Below are 21,284 nucleotides of genomic sequence, written 5' to 3'. Positions count from 1 at the left end.
TAACGAATAAGTTTTTTCCTTAAAAATTACGATGACGAAAACAAGTCTTTTTTTTCACCGTAAAATTCCGTAATCAGATTGGTTTTCTATCGCAACAAAATAAGTTTTTACAACAACAGAAAAACTATTGCCGCAAAAGACTTTTACCTCGTGGCAACAAGTTTTATTAGGTGAAAGTGTACTCGCACCCTTCATCAGAATTTGTATCGACCGGTCATCGCTGGGATTCGAACCTGGGTCACTTCAATTGCTATGTTCCCAGCGTCATTACGGCTCAAGTGCTTTATTATGAAGAAATTGTGATAGCGAAAATATCCCTTAGATATTGCATCATTTTGACGACAAAGTCAAATCGCAGTTTTATTTATACATTGCTCAAAGCCTTTAAGTAATTGCTAAAAAGCATGAACAAGTATAGAAAATAATCGCAAAATAATTTGAGAAAAGGTAAAGTTATAATACGAAACGCTAAATTTCATGGCAAAAACTAGAATTTCAAATGACGGTTTCAATACACTTGTAATAAGGGTTTAAAATCAAGAATAAAAAACCGTTTAGTTGACAAAACGGCTTTAAACTATTAAATGCGCGGAAAAATTCTGAAGCATCAATGGTTATTTTTTTTTTACGGAGTATCATTAATCAAGAAAGTTAAAAACAAGGTAAAAACTATTTCTCTGATTCTATTTTGTTGGATTGGTTCATAGAACATTTGAATTTTATTACTACTGAATAGTTACTAATATCGCTAATTTTTATTACTAATTTTAATTTTTGTTATTTATCAATTAATATTGAATGTAGTAAGTTTGATAAATTTTTAACTTTCTATTATTTATCAAAAAAGTGAAAAATATTCTGACCCAGGTGTAATAATATTGCACAAAGTAATTTTTTATTTGAATGTAATGTGGCAACGGTTCATTGAACATTTGAATTGAGTTATTAAAAATAAAAATGTCGGAAACTTACTCGTTTTCTTTATCTCATATCTTGTATTGTTGCATGTCTAACATAAAAGCAGGTATGTTCTTTCTTACATCAATGCGTGATAACAAAAGTCTGAAGACTGGAATAAGCATTTATTGATGATAGGGCCAAATGTGTTATTAATTGAAAGTACAATAAAAGTTAATTCACTGGTAGTATATAGGTTTTTTGGAGCTCTGGTAAAAATAATCCATGGATTAAATAACTCAAATTTGCTAGGGGTTATACGAATTTTTAGATGAGGCTTTCAATGCAAATCACGCAATATATTCTCGCCGTGCAGTTCTTTTAAAAAGTATCGCCTTTAAAAAATTTTGGCGGATTTTTTTTGTTTTTGTAGCAGATTAACACAATATTAAAATACTTATAATATAATGTGTATGTACAGTAGTTAAATCCTGAAATCAGAGTGAGGTATATTAGAGATATTTTCAAATTATAATTACTACAGTTTAACCATATATGTATCTTAGTTTTGATCGTTTATTATTGCTCTTTCCCCTGCTCACTCAGCTCTCCAACCACCGTGGTGGCCCCTAATTCATCTCTTTTTTCTCTTTCTTTTTTAACATAAAACTAGATACTTAAAAAAAAATCATTTCAAAATAAGTTATGCATTTAATACAGTTTCGTTACATTTTGCATGTTAATCTTAAAAAATGACCGATTACTTAGATTTAAAAATTAATCAACTGTACTTGATAAAAAAATATTTTAACTTAGGAATGTAGAATGGGTTGCACAATACGAACTAATTAATGAGAAGTAATTTTACTTGTAAACAGTCTGTAACTGTAACCTTACATTGTATAGATAACAGTTCAAATTGCATACTGTTTTTCTCTCTCTTGGGGCATTTATATTTTTAAAAAATTTCGATATAAATTATATGATTTACATATGGCAAACATCTTAATATTATTCTTTTTTCTTTTCTTTTATTTCTCTTTATTTTTGTTACTTTTCACATCAAGTTAATCATGAACTAATATAATGAGGATCTCGAGGGAGATAAATTTTTCGACAACAATGAATAAATATAGATAAGAAATTGAAAAAGTAACGAAAAGGCAAAGAAAAAGTGACATAAAAAGGTAATAAAGTTCAAACAAATTAAAATTTCTGAAAAAAAAACCTTACGTTAAGTTTATATTTAAAAATAGCCCTTTCAGAGCGTCATATTTTAACTCTGATGTTGCATTTCAGTCAGCAAACATCATTTAACAGTTCGTTTAACAGTTGATGATCATTTAACAGTTGATAATTTTCGAACTAATAATCAAAACTTATTTATTACCATAATTCTTTTTATCTTATTTATTACCAACTTATTACCACAATTCCTTGTACAAGTGTGTAAGCGAAAAAAATGGACCACCCTGAATAACTTTCAATATAATGATCGGATTTTCACGTTCTAGGACTAAATCTTAATGGCTCAAGGGGATGTTCTCAAATATGCTAATTAATTAGGGCAGACGATATTTTAAGTTACGCAATCAGACACAAAAGCGTGCTTTCTCTTTCTTGAAGCACACAATTTTTTTGACAGATTGAGATTTCTGACCCCCAAAATTTAAGGGTCCAGCAGGCAATCTGGGAAATACAGAAATACAGTCTATAGTCTGTAGTTAACGAAGGAGAACTTGTATTATGTTTCTGAAAAAAACATTGCCCTTTCTCTTGTCAACTCTGTAGTTGCATTCCTGCAATCCAAAGGGTATGACGATTTTTTCCCCTGCAACTAATCAGTTAATAATTATCGAGCTAATCATTATACGTTTTTTTTCTTCTTTTCGCCGTAATTCCTTTACACTTCGTAATTCCCCACACCTTCGTAATTTTGAGGCTGGAATAGCCTGGTTGGTAGAGCATTGGGCCCATGTACGAGAGGTCGTGAGTTCGATCCCCGTCGACAGAAGACTCCCAGTGTAGTAAATGTTGACTGCAAGTTGAAACTGTCGGGTAACAAAGTCCTTCAAGATCCCACAACAAATCAATATCTCTGGGGGTACTGAATTGGAGATTGATTGTTCTCTGGTTCAGGTCAAAATTAAGATCTGTGGATGAATGAATGTGTCCACCTTTTAAAAAGTCGCTCAAGACAAAAGTGACAAGTCGTTCAAGAACACACACTAGTCAGAATAGTTGCGATTTCTCTCTCCAAAGCTTCCCCATCATATTCTATAGGAATGAGATTGAAGATCTGGTGGGCCAATTTATATTGCGAATATCTTCCCGTTCCATAAAGTTATTGACAAAAAAGTCAGCGCTCTATCATTCATTACAATGAAATCAAGGATATCGGCAACCCTAAAAAAGCAAATATAAACCTCCAAGCCCCCATCCCTAAACTCATGCCAGCCACTGTGCCTCTTTCAAGGACAAGGAAGTGGCACGCTGCAATCCAACATAATGTCTGCCCATACCATTAAACTTTCACTTTTATAATAGCTTGTTTTGGGGACATTAGTTGCGGATTCTTAGTTCTCTCTACATAAAATTATAAGCCAAAACGAGTTAGTAAGAACTCATTAATTTTAATTATTGTGGACTTGAAGGAATTTTTTAAATAAAATTAATCATGGTACTTCGTATTTATTTTACTCTGCAAGGAACCAAGTTTTCTACACATTTTCTTACACTGACGATTCCCCAAAGAGCCATTGTGGTGGGAAAAAAATATTAAAAAAAATATTGACAGCTGTGATTTACTCGTTATATTTCACACAATGTTACAAACAAGGGTGCTTTCATCTGCAGCAATTTATTTAAGTAGTTTGAGGGTTTTCGAAGAAGTCTAAGCCACAATTTCCCATAGATCATCCAGTAAGTGATAGTTGTGACGAGCAGGATGTGGGTGTGTCGTCCAAATGGTAAGTTATTCTAACAATCATTGACTTAACGACACATTGTTTGAGTGCTTTGACAATATACGCCTTTCGACCATGACCTTGTTCCCCAAAAAAATCTTTAGATGGTTTTTTTAGCACCTATAAGTAAATTGATAAAAGTTGTGGAAAACGAAAAGATTTAAAATCTGTTAATGAATTCCACATCATTTTACATCAAAAACAATTATAAATACATTTCAGTGGAAAAAAAACATTGTTTCATATCATGTGCTTTAGTTTATATCATTAGTTTATATTTAGTTCATTTATATCAAGCGTTCAGAGCAAAATGGATCAAGTTCAAAAGTATCAAAAGGAAGAACCAATTAGAACCAAATCTTTGAAACCAAGTGAAAAAAAAAGTCGCCTTAAATCGCTGTAATATTCAATTAGTCTCAACTGTATCCTTGATGGTTTTAAAGCTGTAATTTATAATCTTGATCTATTTCCTCTCGAAGACCCTCATATGTTGTACCGGCAACATTTATGCTTTAAATTTATTTTTGTTCTATAAAAAAAATTAAACTCATAAATTCTAAATTAAATCTTACAACCGTCGAGCGTCTGGAAAAAATAATTTGAAAGTACTGCTGAATATGAATAATTTGGAGCTAAATAAAATTATTAAATTACTCTCAATTTGATAATTTCTCGGTTTCAAGCAACATTTATGTAAAACCACAGTTGAATAACGATAAGAAATGAATCAGGCTTTACTGAAGAACACTCATAGAAACAATAAAAAAACTAAACCGTTTTTTAGAACGTTTATTAAAAGTTTTAAAACCAATTCATAAGCATAGAGCTGTTTGATAGGGTTTCTTTATTGCCTTTGTTTCCTCCCTATAGGCATGTAAATTGCAACCCATACAGATGGGATATTTAAGAAACATTTGAATGTTTACAATGGCTTAATGCAGTTGAATCGGAAGTACTGAAATGCATTCTCCCAAACCCTGTTAAAAATTTTAATAATTTCAATTTTGTTTAAATTTGAAAAATTGAACTACTAAATTTTTTAAACTTTAAATTCGTGGCTAAGAGTGTTCATTTTATGATGTTTCATCAGCCCTTATAATTTTGATATTTCTGATACTTATAATTTTGCGAATTTTCTGATATTTCTCATTTTTCTACCCCATGTACCTTTTTTCCCCGATCCAGTCTGTTTCGTCACGAAATCCTTAATCTACCATCACAGAGTTAAGATGGCGGAAAGCCGTTTATTAGAAAACAGAGATATGCGTAATTGAGCAGCACAAATTTACTGCCTTCCGCAGTAGTTTCGAAACGATTCGTTGACAACGATCAAGATAAATATGTTAAAAACTGCCAAAGCAAACATCATATTAGCGGATGATTTCCATTCATAAATATAATGAAATCGTTTTTGTCAAGCTATTGACTGGCGTTTGCTAATGGCCTAATGTGCTGTGAGTACCCATTATTATTTTCCTTTTTATGACTCTTCCTGTGGGACTAAAATAAAGCGATAAATGAGAAACTTTTCGGTTACTTTTTGGGGGGACAATTATAACGCACGATGGTTATTAAACCTAAATCGCTCGGCGTGCGCAGATGCCATTACACACTGAGTTGACAATCGCTCTCTTCTAAAACACGTTATCAAGATAGTCAACTTTTAGTCCAAAACTTTTTTCTTATTGCCTCTTTGGGTAATAAACGGGTGTTGCGTATAGAATGCAACATTAAAGACATTCCGGTTGCTCCTCCTACTGAATTTATATCGAATGGGATTAATGTGAAGGGGAGGTTAAGTCCACTAGGGCATGAAGCAATGGGGGCGTAACCATTTCCTTTGTTGCAGAAATGGGAAGAAGAGGAATGAAAATAGTCTATTAGTTGAATGTGTGCATACCATCTGTTTTATGAAATGAACATTTTTTTCTTCTTATTTTGTGTTTTAAAAAGAATAATTATCGAAATAAAATTTGATTTCAGTTTATAATATGATTCTCTCTACACCAGATTCATTTGTTATTGTAACTATAATAGCATTTATGTAACAGTTGAAGTTCCGTACATGTCGTTAAATATTTTTTTTTTAGGACTATAGTAGTGGCGCATTGTAAAAAAATGCCCTATAAATAACTACATTTATATTTCTAAAAGTATTAATATGGCTATGGGAGTGGTAGTCATTAAATTATTAATTTTAAAATTATGACGTATGAAATAAAACGAGTGGACATAATTTAAAGCGGTACTTACGTATTAATCATTGTTGCCGTTTTCAAGTGCCGCCAATCTACACCTAAAATGTTCGCGACGAATCATAAAATAAAACACTTTATTTAAAATCAAAACACTTTCAAAATTCAAAACTAAAATCAAAGTAGTTAACAGGATTTCGGTGGAAAATGGGCCAATATAGAGTTTAACATACATTCAAAACAGTGTCTATTCTCTTTCACCTGATGCTGTCGCCATATGAACTCTGATAAATAAGATTCCAAATGATGTCTCGCCGTCCCCCTATGTCTCTTGTTCCTCCATTTAGCACTACCCCACATTCTCTCAACTGTTTGTGTATGAACTCCTGTATCAGGATCAATAAAATTGCATTTATGATAAACTTTAGCACGTAGGAATCCTTCTATTTCTGTTCTCTTTGGTACCAAAAGATAACTGCATGCGAACAACAGGATTGCTCTTTATTGGCGCATTAGTGCAACTTCTGCTGCGGTGGCGTTAGTACGTAAGTACCCTTAAAGCATTTTATTATGTTGAAGAAAAAAACTAATTAAAGAATGATTTTACAAAAATTAGTATTTTGTATGACACTGTCGGTAAAGACATCATTCACAATTATTACTTGGGGGGTAATAAGTTCTCTCTTGGCACCCGACAAAACAACCGGCGTGCATACACTGCAGAAATCTGTCGTGGCTGAAAGTCCTCTCGTTTGTTGTGGTGTGAAAGTTTCGAGACAGAGAGCTAACAGCTCAGGTGCTATCTACGTCATCTGACCAGGGTCATAAATTACATAACTTTCCTATCACGGCCTTTAAAAGATAAATTCCTTAAAATGGGCTAGGTGCTTGGCCATGGAGGGGTGATGTGTGAATATTTTGACACTGTTTTTATCCATCTATAAAAATTCAATTTTTTCAGAAGCCATAATTAACTTTTAGAAGGCAGCAGCCAAAATATATTACGATTTTCATGATTACTAAATAACAGGTTGATTTTTTCCAGTAATAGGTTTCCACTAATTGAATACAAGAAATATATAAGTAATTAAAAATATATTTATGCAATAAAAAGCATATTAAAATAAAAACAATTCAGCCCTCAGCTCAAGTAATTTAAGAATTATTATTCTCTTATGTTACTGATAGGTAATTTTTAACTCAGTTGCTATTTATATTGTATTTTGCTTATAACTGAATAATTTTCTGTTGCTCTACTGTTGATCATCACATTTAATCAAAAATATGTTATACTAAAAGATTTCAACCCACTTTCGCTTGCTTCTCACCAACCTCTTAAAGTCACATTACAATTTCGGAGTTTCGTGGGGGAAGGGGGGGGTTTCAGCGAATCTTTTGCAGGCTCAAGCATTAGAGTAGAAATTCTTTGCATATTTTGCTGTGTTTGAAATTCAGAAATCATATACAAATATGAATTAAAATTGCTGCCACTTAGCAATTCGAAAATGAAATTTTGGGCAAATTAATCACATAACATTTACGAAAAAAAATATTTGCGTAAGTAAGAAAGTGACATTTATTTATTCACAAATAAGAAAACCAACAGAAAAGCATGCGTTTAAGATTAAATTATAAGTAACCATGCATCAGTCATAGATGAGTGAGTAAGATTAGCATGATCTATTCATATATATTTCATTTACATGGCAACAAAGAAATTCCACATTTTTTTTCGCGTTGGCAGCAAAGAATTGAAATATTAGGCATATGGACTGTCATAATCTTGAAAGTCTAAACCTACATATTAACGAATTTTTGTATGAAAATTGTTATTTCGCGTGGACAATGAAAAGCTGAAACAAACTGGGCTATAAGTTGAAAGGTTAAAAGCGGTTAATAACTCATATCAACAAAGTGTTCTATATTATATTTTAATTATACTCATTCAAGTTCAATAATAATAATTTTATTCCTTGCTATTGTTATTGTGTTCTTCATTCAAGGAAGAGCAGAAGAAAACGTTGGCGGTAGTTATAAGAGACAAAGTATTGAAAGAAAGCTTGAGGAGACGTGCTGTGTTGTTTTTTAAAAGCATAATTATTGTTATGCTTCTTCAAGTTTTTCTACTGCATGACATTTATTTCAATTTAAAAAAATTTATTTCATTAACTAAATATAGACTAAAAATTTTATTTTTTCAGGAATTATTTTTAAGTATTTTAATAATTGATTTAATTGTTTAAGATTTTACGATAGAACGCATTTCAAACGGATTTAACTTAGAAGCAGACGCCCGGTCGCTGAGTGATAGCGCTTCACGCTCTCGTGCCACAGTTCTTGGGTTCGATCCTCGGGCAGGGCAAGGTTGACTCAGCATTTCATCCCTTCAGTGGGTCGATAAATGAGTACCAAGCATGCTTGGGAACTAAACACTGGGGGTTCCGCGTTCGGCGGACCTCCTAAACCCGGACATCTGCTCCTGCACCCCAGAGCCCAAGGTCAAGAAAGCTGAGATGGGTACAGTAGGCCTTGGCCCTCTCTGAGCTGTCACGCCACTGAGTTTTAGTTTAGTTTAACTTAGAAGCGAGCGTGATTTGCGCGAACAAAATATGAAAACCAGTTCGAATGTTGAAAGAAAGAGTAAAGATTCGAAAAACAATTATTTGAACACTTTCAAATTTTAGCTGGTAATAGTTTAATGTTGTAATTTAACTGGAAATTTAATGCTCTTTACTCCCACCTTTTTAAACGGTGATTTGTTATATTTTAAAAGCAATTTTATTTCTTGGAGAAAAATTTGTCAATTTGATGTGTATATTTTGTTTTACTTCATTTTTGAAAACGAAACTAAAAATATTAATTATGGTCTGTTAATACGGAGCACCTTGATATTTCCTATTTATTTCATATAATTTCATTCATACTAAAAGAATTTTAAAAAAAAATTATAACAGTTTAGTTAAAAAAGGAAGAAAAAAAACCTCCTGTTTTAACGGGAAAGATTTAATGGAATTATGATTAAAAAAAACTGAATTAATTTTCAAAAAGAACAATGCTGCATTACTGAAAAATAAAATAAAATAAAGATAAAAAGTTGCATTTTGTGATGCTTTTTCCTTGAGAAATTATTTAAGTATTGTACAACATTAGTTCTAGTGACCCTTCATTTAGGAAAAAGGCAACTTTAGGAAAAGAAACGATATTTGATGCATTTATAAACTCGTTTTCATGTTTGTAAGTGCAAAATCTTACAGTAAAAATTTAATTTCTTATTTTGCAGGAGTACTTAAGTGTTTATCAGAAATTCGTGCCAGGCAGGACTCGATGAAATTCGTTCTTTTCGGTGACTGGAAGTCTTTGCGAACAGCTAACAATTTGGATCTAGAACTTGATTGCTACGAATGTGAAGAGCTTAACAAAACAAAATCGATCAAGATAACGTAAAATTAAATCCTTGTTAAGCAAAATGATCTTCCCTCTATCATGAATTGCTATAAATCCTTTCGAAAATCCTGTAACGCAGACGATATTACCGGATCATTTGCAATAATCTCTGTTGTGTAATTAAGGAATACAGAAATGTCATACGGAAGGTAATGCAGGTTAAGTTAAAAAGAAGTTGGGTTAACATGCATGTAATTCTTAAATTGCGATATTTTGAACAGTTTTATTTATGTGGAAGGACTATTAATTAATCATTAGAACTATCTATATGTTTACATTTTTTTCCTCTTCTTGTGTTTCTCAAATAGATGTGTGAAGTTGAAGTAGTTTCTAAATCAGATTCACAGTTTTCAAGTAGTTCAAATTATTTTTAAATACTCATGCTGATTTCTTTTTCTATCTGCAAATTATACTTTTTAAATAATGATTTTTAAAGAACTACATTGATTTATTGTATTACTAACTAAAATAATATAGTTTATTAACATTTATTAAAATTGAAAAAATATTTTATCCGGTAAAGAATGTGGTTTTCATAATTTTCATTTTAAACTACTAATAAATATTCCTATAAATACTATGTTCATTAAAACAAGATTACTTTTTACGTAGAAACAAAAATAATTAAATATGATATAATAATGTTTAGTGAAATGTATTATTAAAATAAACAAAACACATATATAGTTTACAATGATACTGTAAAATTTAGATTTCTTCAAAATGTTCTGATTAAGTATATTTATGTAATATAAATTCATGCATGCTAACTATAAATATATTTAAGTAATGCATACTTTAATCTTCAATTTTCTATTTGTTCTTTGAGGAAAATAAATTATTTACTCAGAAACTCATATTCTATTTCTTAATATTATTCCCTAGTTTTGTTCTAGACACAAATGAATTATTCGGGGAAAAAATACAAAAGAGACTCACAGAAATCTTTTAAGAAACGAATTTTCAGTAAATTTTCCTTTTGAAACGTAAGACATAAAGGTAAAAATAATTTCGGAATATCGTCTGAAAATGAAAGTTTCTGAAAACGGAAAAGGAATGAAATGTAATTAGATTAAAAACGAAAAGAAGTGAAACGGCAGACGAGAATATCTTGAAAGAAAAAGAAAGTGAGGCTCTATTGGTAGCGCTCTTAGCTCGCTTCTCACCGTGGCGGTGAAAGAGGAAAAAGATGAAGCTGAGTTGATGATGACGCGAAGAGTCATCGGGGCATTAAGGCGTCTGACAGATTCAATCCCGAATTTCATTACATCCCTTAATTAAAATCTGACGGAGCGCAATGAGCAGGTCGTCTTCAAGTAATTATAGCGCCTCTTCATAGCAAGTACCGCTTCTCCAAAAAGTCTAACTTTTTCCATCTTCCGAAAAATGAATATCTAGATCTTCTTCCAGAACATGTCACTTTTATTATTTTTCTTTTTCTTCTGTCCTCCGCCAGAATCGTCTGCTTGATTTTGGTATCGATTAGATATTTATGGCAGAATTAATACTCTTTTTCCCTAAAGATGGAATTGCGTCGAGTGGGTTTTGGAATATTCTCCATCAAAGGTCATCCGTGCGCTTATTGATTCTTAATTAAATTTTATTAATTTTGATGGTGGATATGAGAGAAAAACCCTTTTGATCTCATAAACTTGCACTCCTGAAGGATGAAAAAAGCTGAAAATAGGAATGATTCTGATTTGTAAAATATTTTTAAAAAGATTTTTGAAATTATTTTTCAATCAAAGTTTAAAACGTATTTTCTTGCCGAACTTTAAGGATTTAAAGTTTTCTACAAAACGTACTTATTAAATAATATCCTTTGCTTTGAGGTATAATTGCTTTTAATTAATGTAGTTCTGAGATAAGATTTTAAACATTCATATTACATATATAGATAGATTTTTAAAGGAAATTTTTCAGTCCTTTGTTGTATAATTAGAAATGAATAATTTATTGTAACAAGATATCAGTCGTATTATTGAGATTTAAAAGAAAAAGTTATAATAAATGTCTAGTTATAAAAAAAAGTTATAATAATAAATGTTAAGTAATTATTAATGCTCAGAAGGTATTTAAAGTGACAATCTCTGATTAAGCTCATTGTTTATACATAAATAGATTTTGAGGTTAAGGAAATAAGATTTAGAACTTTTTTCGTCTATTTCTCTTTATTTCAGAAATTAAAACCTTTGTAAATTTTAAACTTCAAGGAAAAAAATTTAAAATGAATCATATAATTTTTGTCAAAAGAACGAAGTCCATTTAGTAAAATCAGTGTTTTATGAAATTTGAAAATATGAATTATCTACAGAGAGATTATCTGTTCAAACAGATCAATACATGATCGAAATTTTCTTAAAAAAATACGAAATAGTAATTTATCATGTAATGCTATTTTAATTGTTTTATATAGATTAAATATTATTTGCTTGCAATACAATACTTACTCATAGTTATGTTTCAAAATGAATATGGGATTTTGAAAGCGATTGGAAAAATTATTTAACAATCGTTTGGTGAAAAAATAGTTTAGTTGTTTCACTTAATAATGTAAGTATAGTTTTAATAATTTCGAATAAAATATAGTAAATAAAGACAGCTTTAGTGGTAAATATTATTATATAACATAATTTGTTGATTATGTAGAAGCATGTTTCTCATTTAAGATACATGAATGAAAAATTTACATCGTCAATATTTACATCATACTTGATGTAAATATTGCTGTTGTTTTCTGCTTTACACAATACGTAATATTATACAATTCAGAAATAGATCGGAAGAAAAGATTTCATATGCAGCTCAATTAATGAGTAACAATGAAGGTTCCTTCAGTGCTAGTTTAATAACATTTAAATATTGGACTAAAATTTGTCAAAAGTCTATACAAACATAAAAATCAGACGTAATTGAAGTTACGGTGACTTTTTATTTATTAAGTATAGTATTTCTCTACGCTTTACTTGTGGAACATTGGAAGTATTTTTAAAGTGAATGAAGGTATGTACAGTATGCAAAAAAAAAATAAGAACAGAAGAAAAATAATGCTTTAACTTTTGATCTAGGGATTGAATTGTCACGTATTAGCAGACAATCTTGGTGATTCTAGTGGCTAACTTTGAATCATAATGTCTGGACGCAAAATGGTAGTATATATTTGTTTATGCTAAGTGAATATTGTAAATGCCCTATTGTCTATTACTCAAGTTTTAGGTAAGAACTAAGGAAACAAAACATCATCCACATCTATTTTATTTCTAATTTCCACCGAATAAATCGTTATAATGAAGCACATCCGTTACCACGATCTTCTTTTTCAAAAAAAGTATCAGCATTTTTAAAAGGGCGCTTTTGTACAGATAGTCTTTTAAGATATAAAATCAAACACATACAAAATAAAGCATATTTTTTATAAGTGTTGTTACATTTTGCCTTTTGGTGTGCTTCATTAGTTTTAGTCTTAATTTCTTAATGAAAATATACTTTAAAAAATGAATTAGAACAGACTTTTTGAAGGTTACAAGATTAAGATGAAGTTCTCCCTTTTTATTAAACGTTTATTTCTCTGCATTTTGTATGAAAGATAGAACGAAATTTTAAAACACAAAAGGGGAATTTTTTTTAATAAGAGGTGTATTTCTAAAGATGTTTTACCGCTCTAAACCTTTTTAATACTCTTACATGTTGAATCGTGTGTGCCTTAATAAAGGTATTTGTAAGCCATTGATATTCGTATTTATTAAACTTGCTCATCTATATTTCATTAAAAAAAATGTGAGGAAAAATTCATATAAATTTTACATGAATGAAATTTAATTTAGTCCATCAACAAAATGAAAAAAAAGTTCTTAATAAACTGATTTTTGTATATCATTAAAACAATCGTTAAAACATAAATATACCGTGCTTAAACGACACTCCAATGCAATGCAAGTTTAATTGTTCGAATCATAAAAAGTGTTTTAATGACTCCATGATTGCTACTAAATAACAATAAAAATAAACGATTTTCCACCGATTTATGTGACGGAAATAAAAGCAGAGCATGCTTTTCCAATATCTTAAATGCTTGTAATCTGTTTTTAATTTTGTTCTGATTTCCTTTGGTTCATCCCAAAGTTTTCATGGCCGTAGTAATTTTTGGCATCAGTAGCACGTGCTGTTTGTGCGACGTAAACGACAAATCCCATTAGTCTTTTTTTTAAAAAAATAATAATCATTTCTAACTTCTTCCGGCATCATGAAAGAGCGGAAAAATTACAATTTTCGTTTTATCTATTACCCTATTATTTGATTTCCCGTCATCGGCAACACTGTTTATCGATAAACACTGTAGCAACTTTTTTTTCTTCTCAAATTTGCCTGGGGATAAGCATCTGTTCTCGAATATCGATTTCATTCGTAGTGCTGGGGGTAGAGAGGTTGGGGATTGAACATAATTGCCCGTCAACCCCTAAGCACTGTTGAAACTTAAGAGAATGAGATAAGGTTGTCAAATTTATATAAATAGATGGACTTTGACGCAATTCCAATTATCTCTTATTATCGAATAATTAAGTTCATTTTTTATTTCGATTTTTGGAGGTAATAATATCCGGGGGTAAGCGTGCTATGTCGTGACGTTCAGAAGTGAAAAGAATTTTCCCTTTCTTCAAGAAAGAGAAATGATATGTTATCACATGTTCATTAAATTCATGACTATCTTCCTTATCAAAAAGTCATTATAAAAAGTAAATATTATCTCGGATATCATTTCTAAATTTTATTTTTCTATAACTTAATTGTTTGTATCATTTCTTGATTCTTTCTTCCTCATTCATACATTCTTTATTTTTTTTTATCTAAACACTAGAAAGACTGAAACTTAGTATATACCTATATTGCGCAAAAGCAGTCAAAATGACTGCATTTTGAAAAAATAACTAATGTGTAAAGAAATTTGTTTATTTAATTTTCAATATTTTTTATATCATTCACAGTTATATGACAAGTTATTAGTAAATATTAACAATAAAAAATTTGCTTCATTTGGAAAGAAAATATTAATTTATGCATTATTATTTGTACATTTTCTGCAAATGAAAAAGCAGTCAAAAGGAAACTTCTTTCAGTCAACCTAGTGTTAAACAAAATAATAAGGAAAGGTGAGCCAAAACTCTACAGTTTGGGTTCAGTAGCAGCACCAATAACTTAGAGCCCACCTGTAAAATGTTTAAAAATACTCTTCTAGAAAATTTATGAGTTTTTTTAAATTAAATTAACTTTCAATTTTTTTAAAAAATAGTTGCGTTAAATTATTATTTGTATCGTTTAAAATTAGTATACACAATTTGGGACACCCTTTATTAGTATTAAAAATAAGTGTTTGTGACATGGAAAAATTTTATTTTAGCATTTCAACTGAAATTCTATTAATTATCTTTCCTTTAATTAATCAGAAAAGTTTCTAGCACGTTAATAATATTTTCTTCTCAAAGCTTTTTCTAAAGAGCCATAGACTAAATTTTTTAAATAAAAATATCATGATAAAATATTTTCACAAAAATATGGTTCATATTATTGCTATAAAAAATACTTTTTACCTAGAAAGAGTTTAATATTTGGATCTATGTCGGAGCTTTAAACACAGTAAAAAATTCCGGATCAAATTCCGGTACTTTTTGCCTCAAAATCCTTTTTTACCAGAAAATGTTACAGAACAGTAAAAATCTGATACATCGTAATTTGTACCGTAATAATTACAGTTAAATTATTGAATCAGCTTAATTAAATAAGTATAACTGTAAAATTCGGGTATAATATTTTAAAGCTAAATATATTTTATGGATGATGCACTCTAAGTGTCGGTATTTAATACCGCAATTTGAACCGGAATGTTAAAAAGATTCATCCAAATGTTCAAGAGTCTGACGTTTATATTACCACTAACACTGACAGATAACAAAGCATGATGAATCACAAAATCGTTCAAATTTTCTGCACTATTAATAAGTTTCCAACTCTATAACCATAGAATTAGATACTATTGCCCATCTGAAGTAGAAATAATGTTCAATTTAAAACCAGTTAATTTTTACAATAGTATGGTTCAACGTATCAACAATAAGGTTCAAAATTTTCTGAGTTTTCTAGGATTGTTCATATTGCGTATTTAATTTTTAAAAACAATAATTATTTATAGAAATAATAATCAGAAAATGATATCCATTAAATGTATATGTTTGAAAGTAACAGCAACTCATTCACAATAGCTTTGTTATAAATCTTATTATATCAGTAAGCTATTTACTGTATAAAAATAGAATTAGCACATAAAATTATGAAATTTAAAGTTATGAAAATAAATTTAATTTTTAAAATTTCCCTCTCAAGCAAAGTTTTTAAGTAATAAACGAAAACCTAAAAGATTAAGGAAGTGAAAATCATTTAATATTTTGGGATGTTAAATCTTAAATTTTAAGGTATTTTCTCAAAAATATAATTAAAAATAACTAAACATCAAAGTGCAATGATTTAAAAAAAAACTTCAATGCTTTCTTTACAAGAAATAATGTTTCTTTGAAGAAAATAGCATCAAATCATACGTAATGTGGTATGATAATAAGGATAATGTAAGATATAAAATAGTAATATAATAGAAAATGTTCCCTTAGGAAAAAAAACACGTAATTAATTTCATGTATAAAAAGTAACACTTAGTTATAGTATAAGTGCCAGTATTGAAAGAAGATGAGAACTTTTAAATTTAAATTATTTATATTTTTCCTATGAGAAACTTTCTGCATTTGAAATAATAACAATACAAAATATTTTAAATTTAGAAGAAAAAAAATTATTGTTTCAAAAAATTCTTGTTTAGTTCAATTCTTAATTGATCTAGCAATATTGGAAAAATAATCCAATCAAAATGTGATGCTTCCAAAATTATGCAAATCAGAATGATTTTGTTTTCGTTTTCAGATATAATGTGGACAATCAAAATTCAATATCTTTCAAAATATATTTAGCTAATAATTTGGGATAACCATGAGCGTAAGAAAATCTCACTAAGTGACTTTGTATAAAAGCATGAATTGTATTGAATAACTGTATAAAAATAATATAAGACAGTTTCAAAACAGAAAAGCACGGGGGGAAAATTGGGAATGTAAATTAATGTAACTCAAAATTCTCTTTTGACACATTTAAAGCACTAAAACTACATTTTACAAAACAAAACATAAAATCTCAATTAATGTGTCAAAATTTAAGATTAAAATTAAGTTCATCCTGATTTACATTCATTTTAAAGGGTAAATACTGGTTACCAATAGTGTGGTATATTCTCCTCGTTCAAATAGTAATAAAAAAAGAAGCTATTTTCTGATCTTTTTGATGTATCGTTCTTTTAAATGAGTAAACGTATAACTATGCGTTCGTAAACTTTAAATGTTATGATTCACTTCCAGTTTGCCATAAAGTTCAGAAACGTATGACAACAGAAAGTTTGTGGACAGCTTATATTACTCTAAAACTTAATCAGTACCAAAAAATTCCCATTATATGGTAAAGAAAATTTATCAGTGGCTTCCCATGAAATGATTCTGCAATTTTAATTTAAAAAAAAAAGAATGCGTGATTTCTTTCATTTTTAAAACAGAGATACTGATAATTATTTGAGTAAATCGAATTTGTCTTGAAACAATTTATTTTTCCCCCTTTTTTAATGGATCATTTTGGCAGGAAAAAAAGAGTAGGTTCTAATCATAGTTGTATTTCCACAAATATTTTTTTTTTAATTTCAAAAGTTAACTTGTTCACAAAATTACTCAACTCTTAATATTACATTACTTAGCATTATTTAGATTAAATTAACATTACTTAACTTTTAGCAATTGAACTTTTTTTTTGAATTTATATTTAATTTTTTCCCCAAATTATAATTAATTAATTATAATTAGGCATGGTTTTTGATTGCTGATATATGGTTTTTAATTAATTAAAAACCACTTTGTACCGATAAAAGTAAATAAAGCATAAAAAAATAATTGAGAAAGAAATTTCAGAATTCAAATAGGTTAGAAATAGACAAATATATTTCTGAAACTTTGAAATGAGTTAATTTTGAAAAAAGTAAAATGATCTCATTTTGGAAACAAAAGCCTCACAATCGGCTTACGAATCGAATTAGAAACATTAAAAAAAAAAAATTGTAAAATAAATATTTCGTACATAAATGTGATCAAGTTTCATTTCATGTGTGTTAAAATTTTTTTTACAAACTTTCAGTTGGTTTATCTTTGTGTATTGTGTAAAGAAGGGCGAGACATGAAAGACAGCACAACAAAGCCAATTAAAATGAAATACTTTATACATGAAAATTTCTATACAGACACATATATACACTCGTCTTTACGACATACAATATTTATTCATGACACGTTTACATTCATGATGGAATTTCTCATGACTGCAAAAAAAGGTTCCAAACATTACATGATTAAAACTGTTGCTTTTGATGATTATCTTTGAAGAACGAATATCTTAATACTTGTTACTCAATACCTGTTATTTTACAATTGAGATGTAAATGTCAAAATTTATTAATGCACGTTTTTGAGCTAACGAATGATTCACTGCCATTAAAAGTTTGTAACGAGCAAAAACATCGCGTAGCAAGAAGAGAAAAAAGCTCTTAAAGCCCATGAAAGAAATCAATAATCTAACCTGTAATACAAGATGGTGAAAAAAAGGGCTTTTAACAATATGTGCAAGAAATCATGCCGTTGTTTAACTTAAAATCCAAGATGGGAAAAGGGCCTTTAACATTTCGTGAGATGATTTTTTTTAATATAGCTTCAAAATCTATTGGTATCCAACATTTTAAAACCCATCAAGTATCTTCGTATAATTTAAAAAGTAAAGTTTCAAATCAAAGGTAAATTTTTTTATACAACCGCATTCAAGATTTCATATTATGATTAATAATTTAAAAGCAAATTTTTATTTTGCAACTCGATTATTACTTTCAATAATCAGAGATAATCACCTCAAGCAAGCACAGACCAAGAGGAAAAGATTTAGGTCTGAACAAATCCCTCACCTTTTTTTTTCTTTATTCAATTACGCATTCATTCACTTTTAAGTCCAAAGAATGACGATTTACGAATGACCAGACAAATGTTGAATTCGGAGTAAATGACAAGCCAAAACCATCAAAATAAAATCTTAATCTCTTTTATCCAGGATTCAGCAACGGATGATTTGTAGCAGAGGAAGATGGAGATGGCATTTCGTAATCATCTCGATCTGTGCTGATGGGGGAAGATCCACAGCTACTAACATAACTATCTGTCAGGCTGGTTCTTCGGCCCATGGGGGATAGATTTTCACTTCTCTGTGCAACCAGGAATCCGGCTGGTTGTTGGAGCATGACTGGATAGGGATGCATGTATTGGGAATGGACCCTTTTTCGATTGCTGTCGGAAGCTAGGATGTTTGCAATGCTAAAAGGGTTTTTGGATTTGTGAATGTCTAATGATTGGTCTTTGGTGGGTGTCATGGAGGATGAGGTGTGAGGGTGATCTTCGGTAGTATCGTTTGTATTGTCTCCATCGTCATCGGAATAGTCAAGATGATCACTGTTTTCAGTTGAATATGACATTGTACCTGAAATTATAAGTTAAATCTCTATATGATTTGTAAAACCTAAAATATCTTTCTTCTTTTATAATAATTACAAAACTATCAATGTGATGGGATAGTAAATAATTTAAATAAAATACAGTCGAACCTCGCTAACTTGACCCTCGATTTCACGAATTTTTCGATATTTCGACGTAAAAATATTCCCTTTAAATTTCCTATACACTCAATGTTAAAAAAACCTTGATTTCACGATTTTTTTTTCCTAATCATTCGATAACTTGAATTTTTTTCCATAAATAGTGTAGATTTTTTTTTCTGAAAATAAAAAAAAAATTCCAAAAAAGAAAAAAAAAATTAAGAATAGAAAGCCGATTCTCATAATCAATTCTCAAACAAACACTTTCTGCAGTGGACAATGTAAGGAGATTTATTGAGAGGCAGATGAATTCAGAGGAGAAATTTAAAGCTATAGTCCACTTAGAAAGTGTTATAGATTAACTTTCTTACACATCTCTAAGGCAAACAACAATTGAATCTGTTTAAGTGTAAAAAGTGCTTTTAGAATAAATATGGAATAGTAAGTAAGGTATGTAAAGAGCATTTTCCTTTATTCTACCATTGATAACATGCGATTTTCGATAGTTCGAATTTTCTGTATTTCGAATTTTTCCTCCTCTCCCTTCAAGTTCGAGATATCGAGGTTTGACAGTACTACATTTTTATTGTACAATAATTATATAACTATTTTCATAAATATTTGACTGCTAAATATTCGTCATTATGTTCTTTTTCTTTTAATTTTTCTGTGCATGATTTGTAAAACATAAAATAGCTTTTTGGGATAATGATCAGAAAACTGTAATACAAATGGGATAGAAAATTTTCTGATAAAAGCTAAAAATAATACATTTATATTTATTATAACTATTTTTACAATTGTTCCAGTCCTAAATATTTGTTAAATTTCGGAAACCAATTTTTAATTCTATACTAAAAAGCAATCAAACCAAAGGGGGAAAAGTGTTTTAAAATTCGATCGAGCAATTTGTCCGAAAATCGATCTCAAAGCGGGACATTTTCCCATAGGCTTATTTCGGGGACATTTCCCAAAGCGGGACAGTTTCCCATATATTGGTAGAAACAATAAAGTCCTTATGTTTATCCATTTTATTTATGGTAATATTAATTTGATAAATTTTTCTCATAACAAGAGTACGCGATGATTATACTACTATTGAAAGACTATTTTCTTCCAGTAATAAGTTTTTCTTTTTGACGAGAGAAAATGGGGACTGATACACGGGAGAAAATAAGAATTTAAATAGGGAGTTTACCTGAAACTTGTGGCAATCTGAATCCCATCCCATCCAGTAATAGATGTAGCTCTGTTCCAAGTAGAGATTCGGCATCTTTACAAGGATTTAGACGAACTAGATCACTTAATGTTTGTCGCACTGACTCAGCCATGCCACTAGAACCACCTTTACCTACAAAGTACACATGGGAGTTTAAATTAATAAATAAATGTAGAAATAATTTGCAATCTGAGAACAGTGTTTAATTTCTCGGCTTAAGTATCATATAACCTCAACAGTTACAGATTTTCAAAATCAAGATTCTAAGACTAACGTAGAAAAGTGTATAGTTTTAGTATGAGACGAGGTATTTTACACTTTTGTATAATTTTAGTTTCAAGGCATTTTATATTTTTTACACATAAGCAGATAAACAAATACAAACAAAGAAGCTTAGTTTTTATTACACCCAAAATAAATGAATAGAAAATAAGAGAAAAAGTAAATTTTTTCCCTTTTAATAGGCCTCATCATGTTTAAGTTCATTAAACAGTAAAAACAGAAACAAATATCTAACAAGTCTTTTTTTGAAATCACATTTCAAAGAAAAATTGTTTCTTAAAGATTTTTTTTTCAAACACATATTTTTTTATTTAATTCTTTTTTTCTTTACTTCGGCCTTGATTTTCTATTTATTATTTTTTAGTAACAAGCGTTATTCAAAATAATTAGTTTATTTTATCAAACTTCATGAGATAAAGTCATACCTACAAAAGTGTATTCAAAACACTTAAACTACTTTTTAATAAATTAAATATATATATATATATTATATATATATATAATATATATATATA

At 29.5% G+C, this 21,284-nt stretch overlaps 1 protein-coding gene across 2 annotated transcripts in view; it reads right to left on the bottom strand.

Moving 5' to 3' along the window:
- Positions 1-17,832: 17,832 nt before the first annotated feature.
- Positions 17,833-21,284, bottom strand: part of LOC107444630 (homeobox protein unc-4 homolog) — a 59,575-nt gene continuing 56,123 nt past the window's right edge. Inside the window, exons 4-6 of one of the 2 annotated variants that reach the window (XR_011636845.1) lie at positions 20,467-20,619; positions 18,221-19,153; positions 17,833-18,120 (exon numbers count right to left, since the gene is read on the bottom strand). Coding sequence is in view for 1 of the 2 variants with exons in the window: in XM_016058842.3 (XP_015914328.1) it covers positions 18,723-19,153; positions 20,467-20,619 (584 nt within the window). In the remaining variant the exon portion in view is untranslated. Of the gene's footprint in view, positions 19,154-20,466; positions 20,620-21,284 lie in introns of both variants that reach the window. The other variant, XM_016058842.3, reaches the window with a different exon arrangement.

This window comes from Parasteatoda tepidariorum, chromosome 5 (assembly GCF_043381705.1).
Source record: "Parasteatoda tepidariorum isolate YZ-2023 chromosome 5, CAS_Ptep_4.0, whole genome shotgun sequence".
NCBI lineage: Eukaryota > Metazoa > Arthropoda > Arachnida > Araneae > Theridiidae > Parasteatoda > Parasteatoda tepidariorum.
Note: the sequence above shows the minus strand (reverse complement) of the source record. Positions and strands in the feature narration are given on the sequence as shown.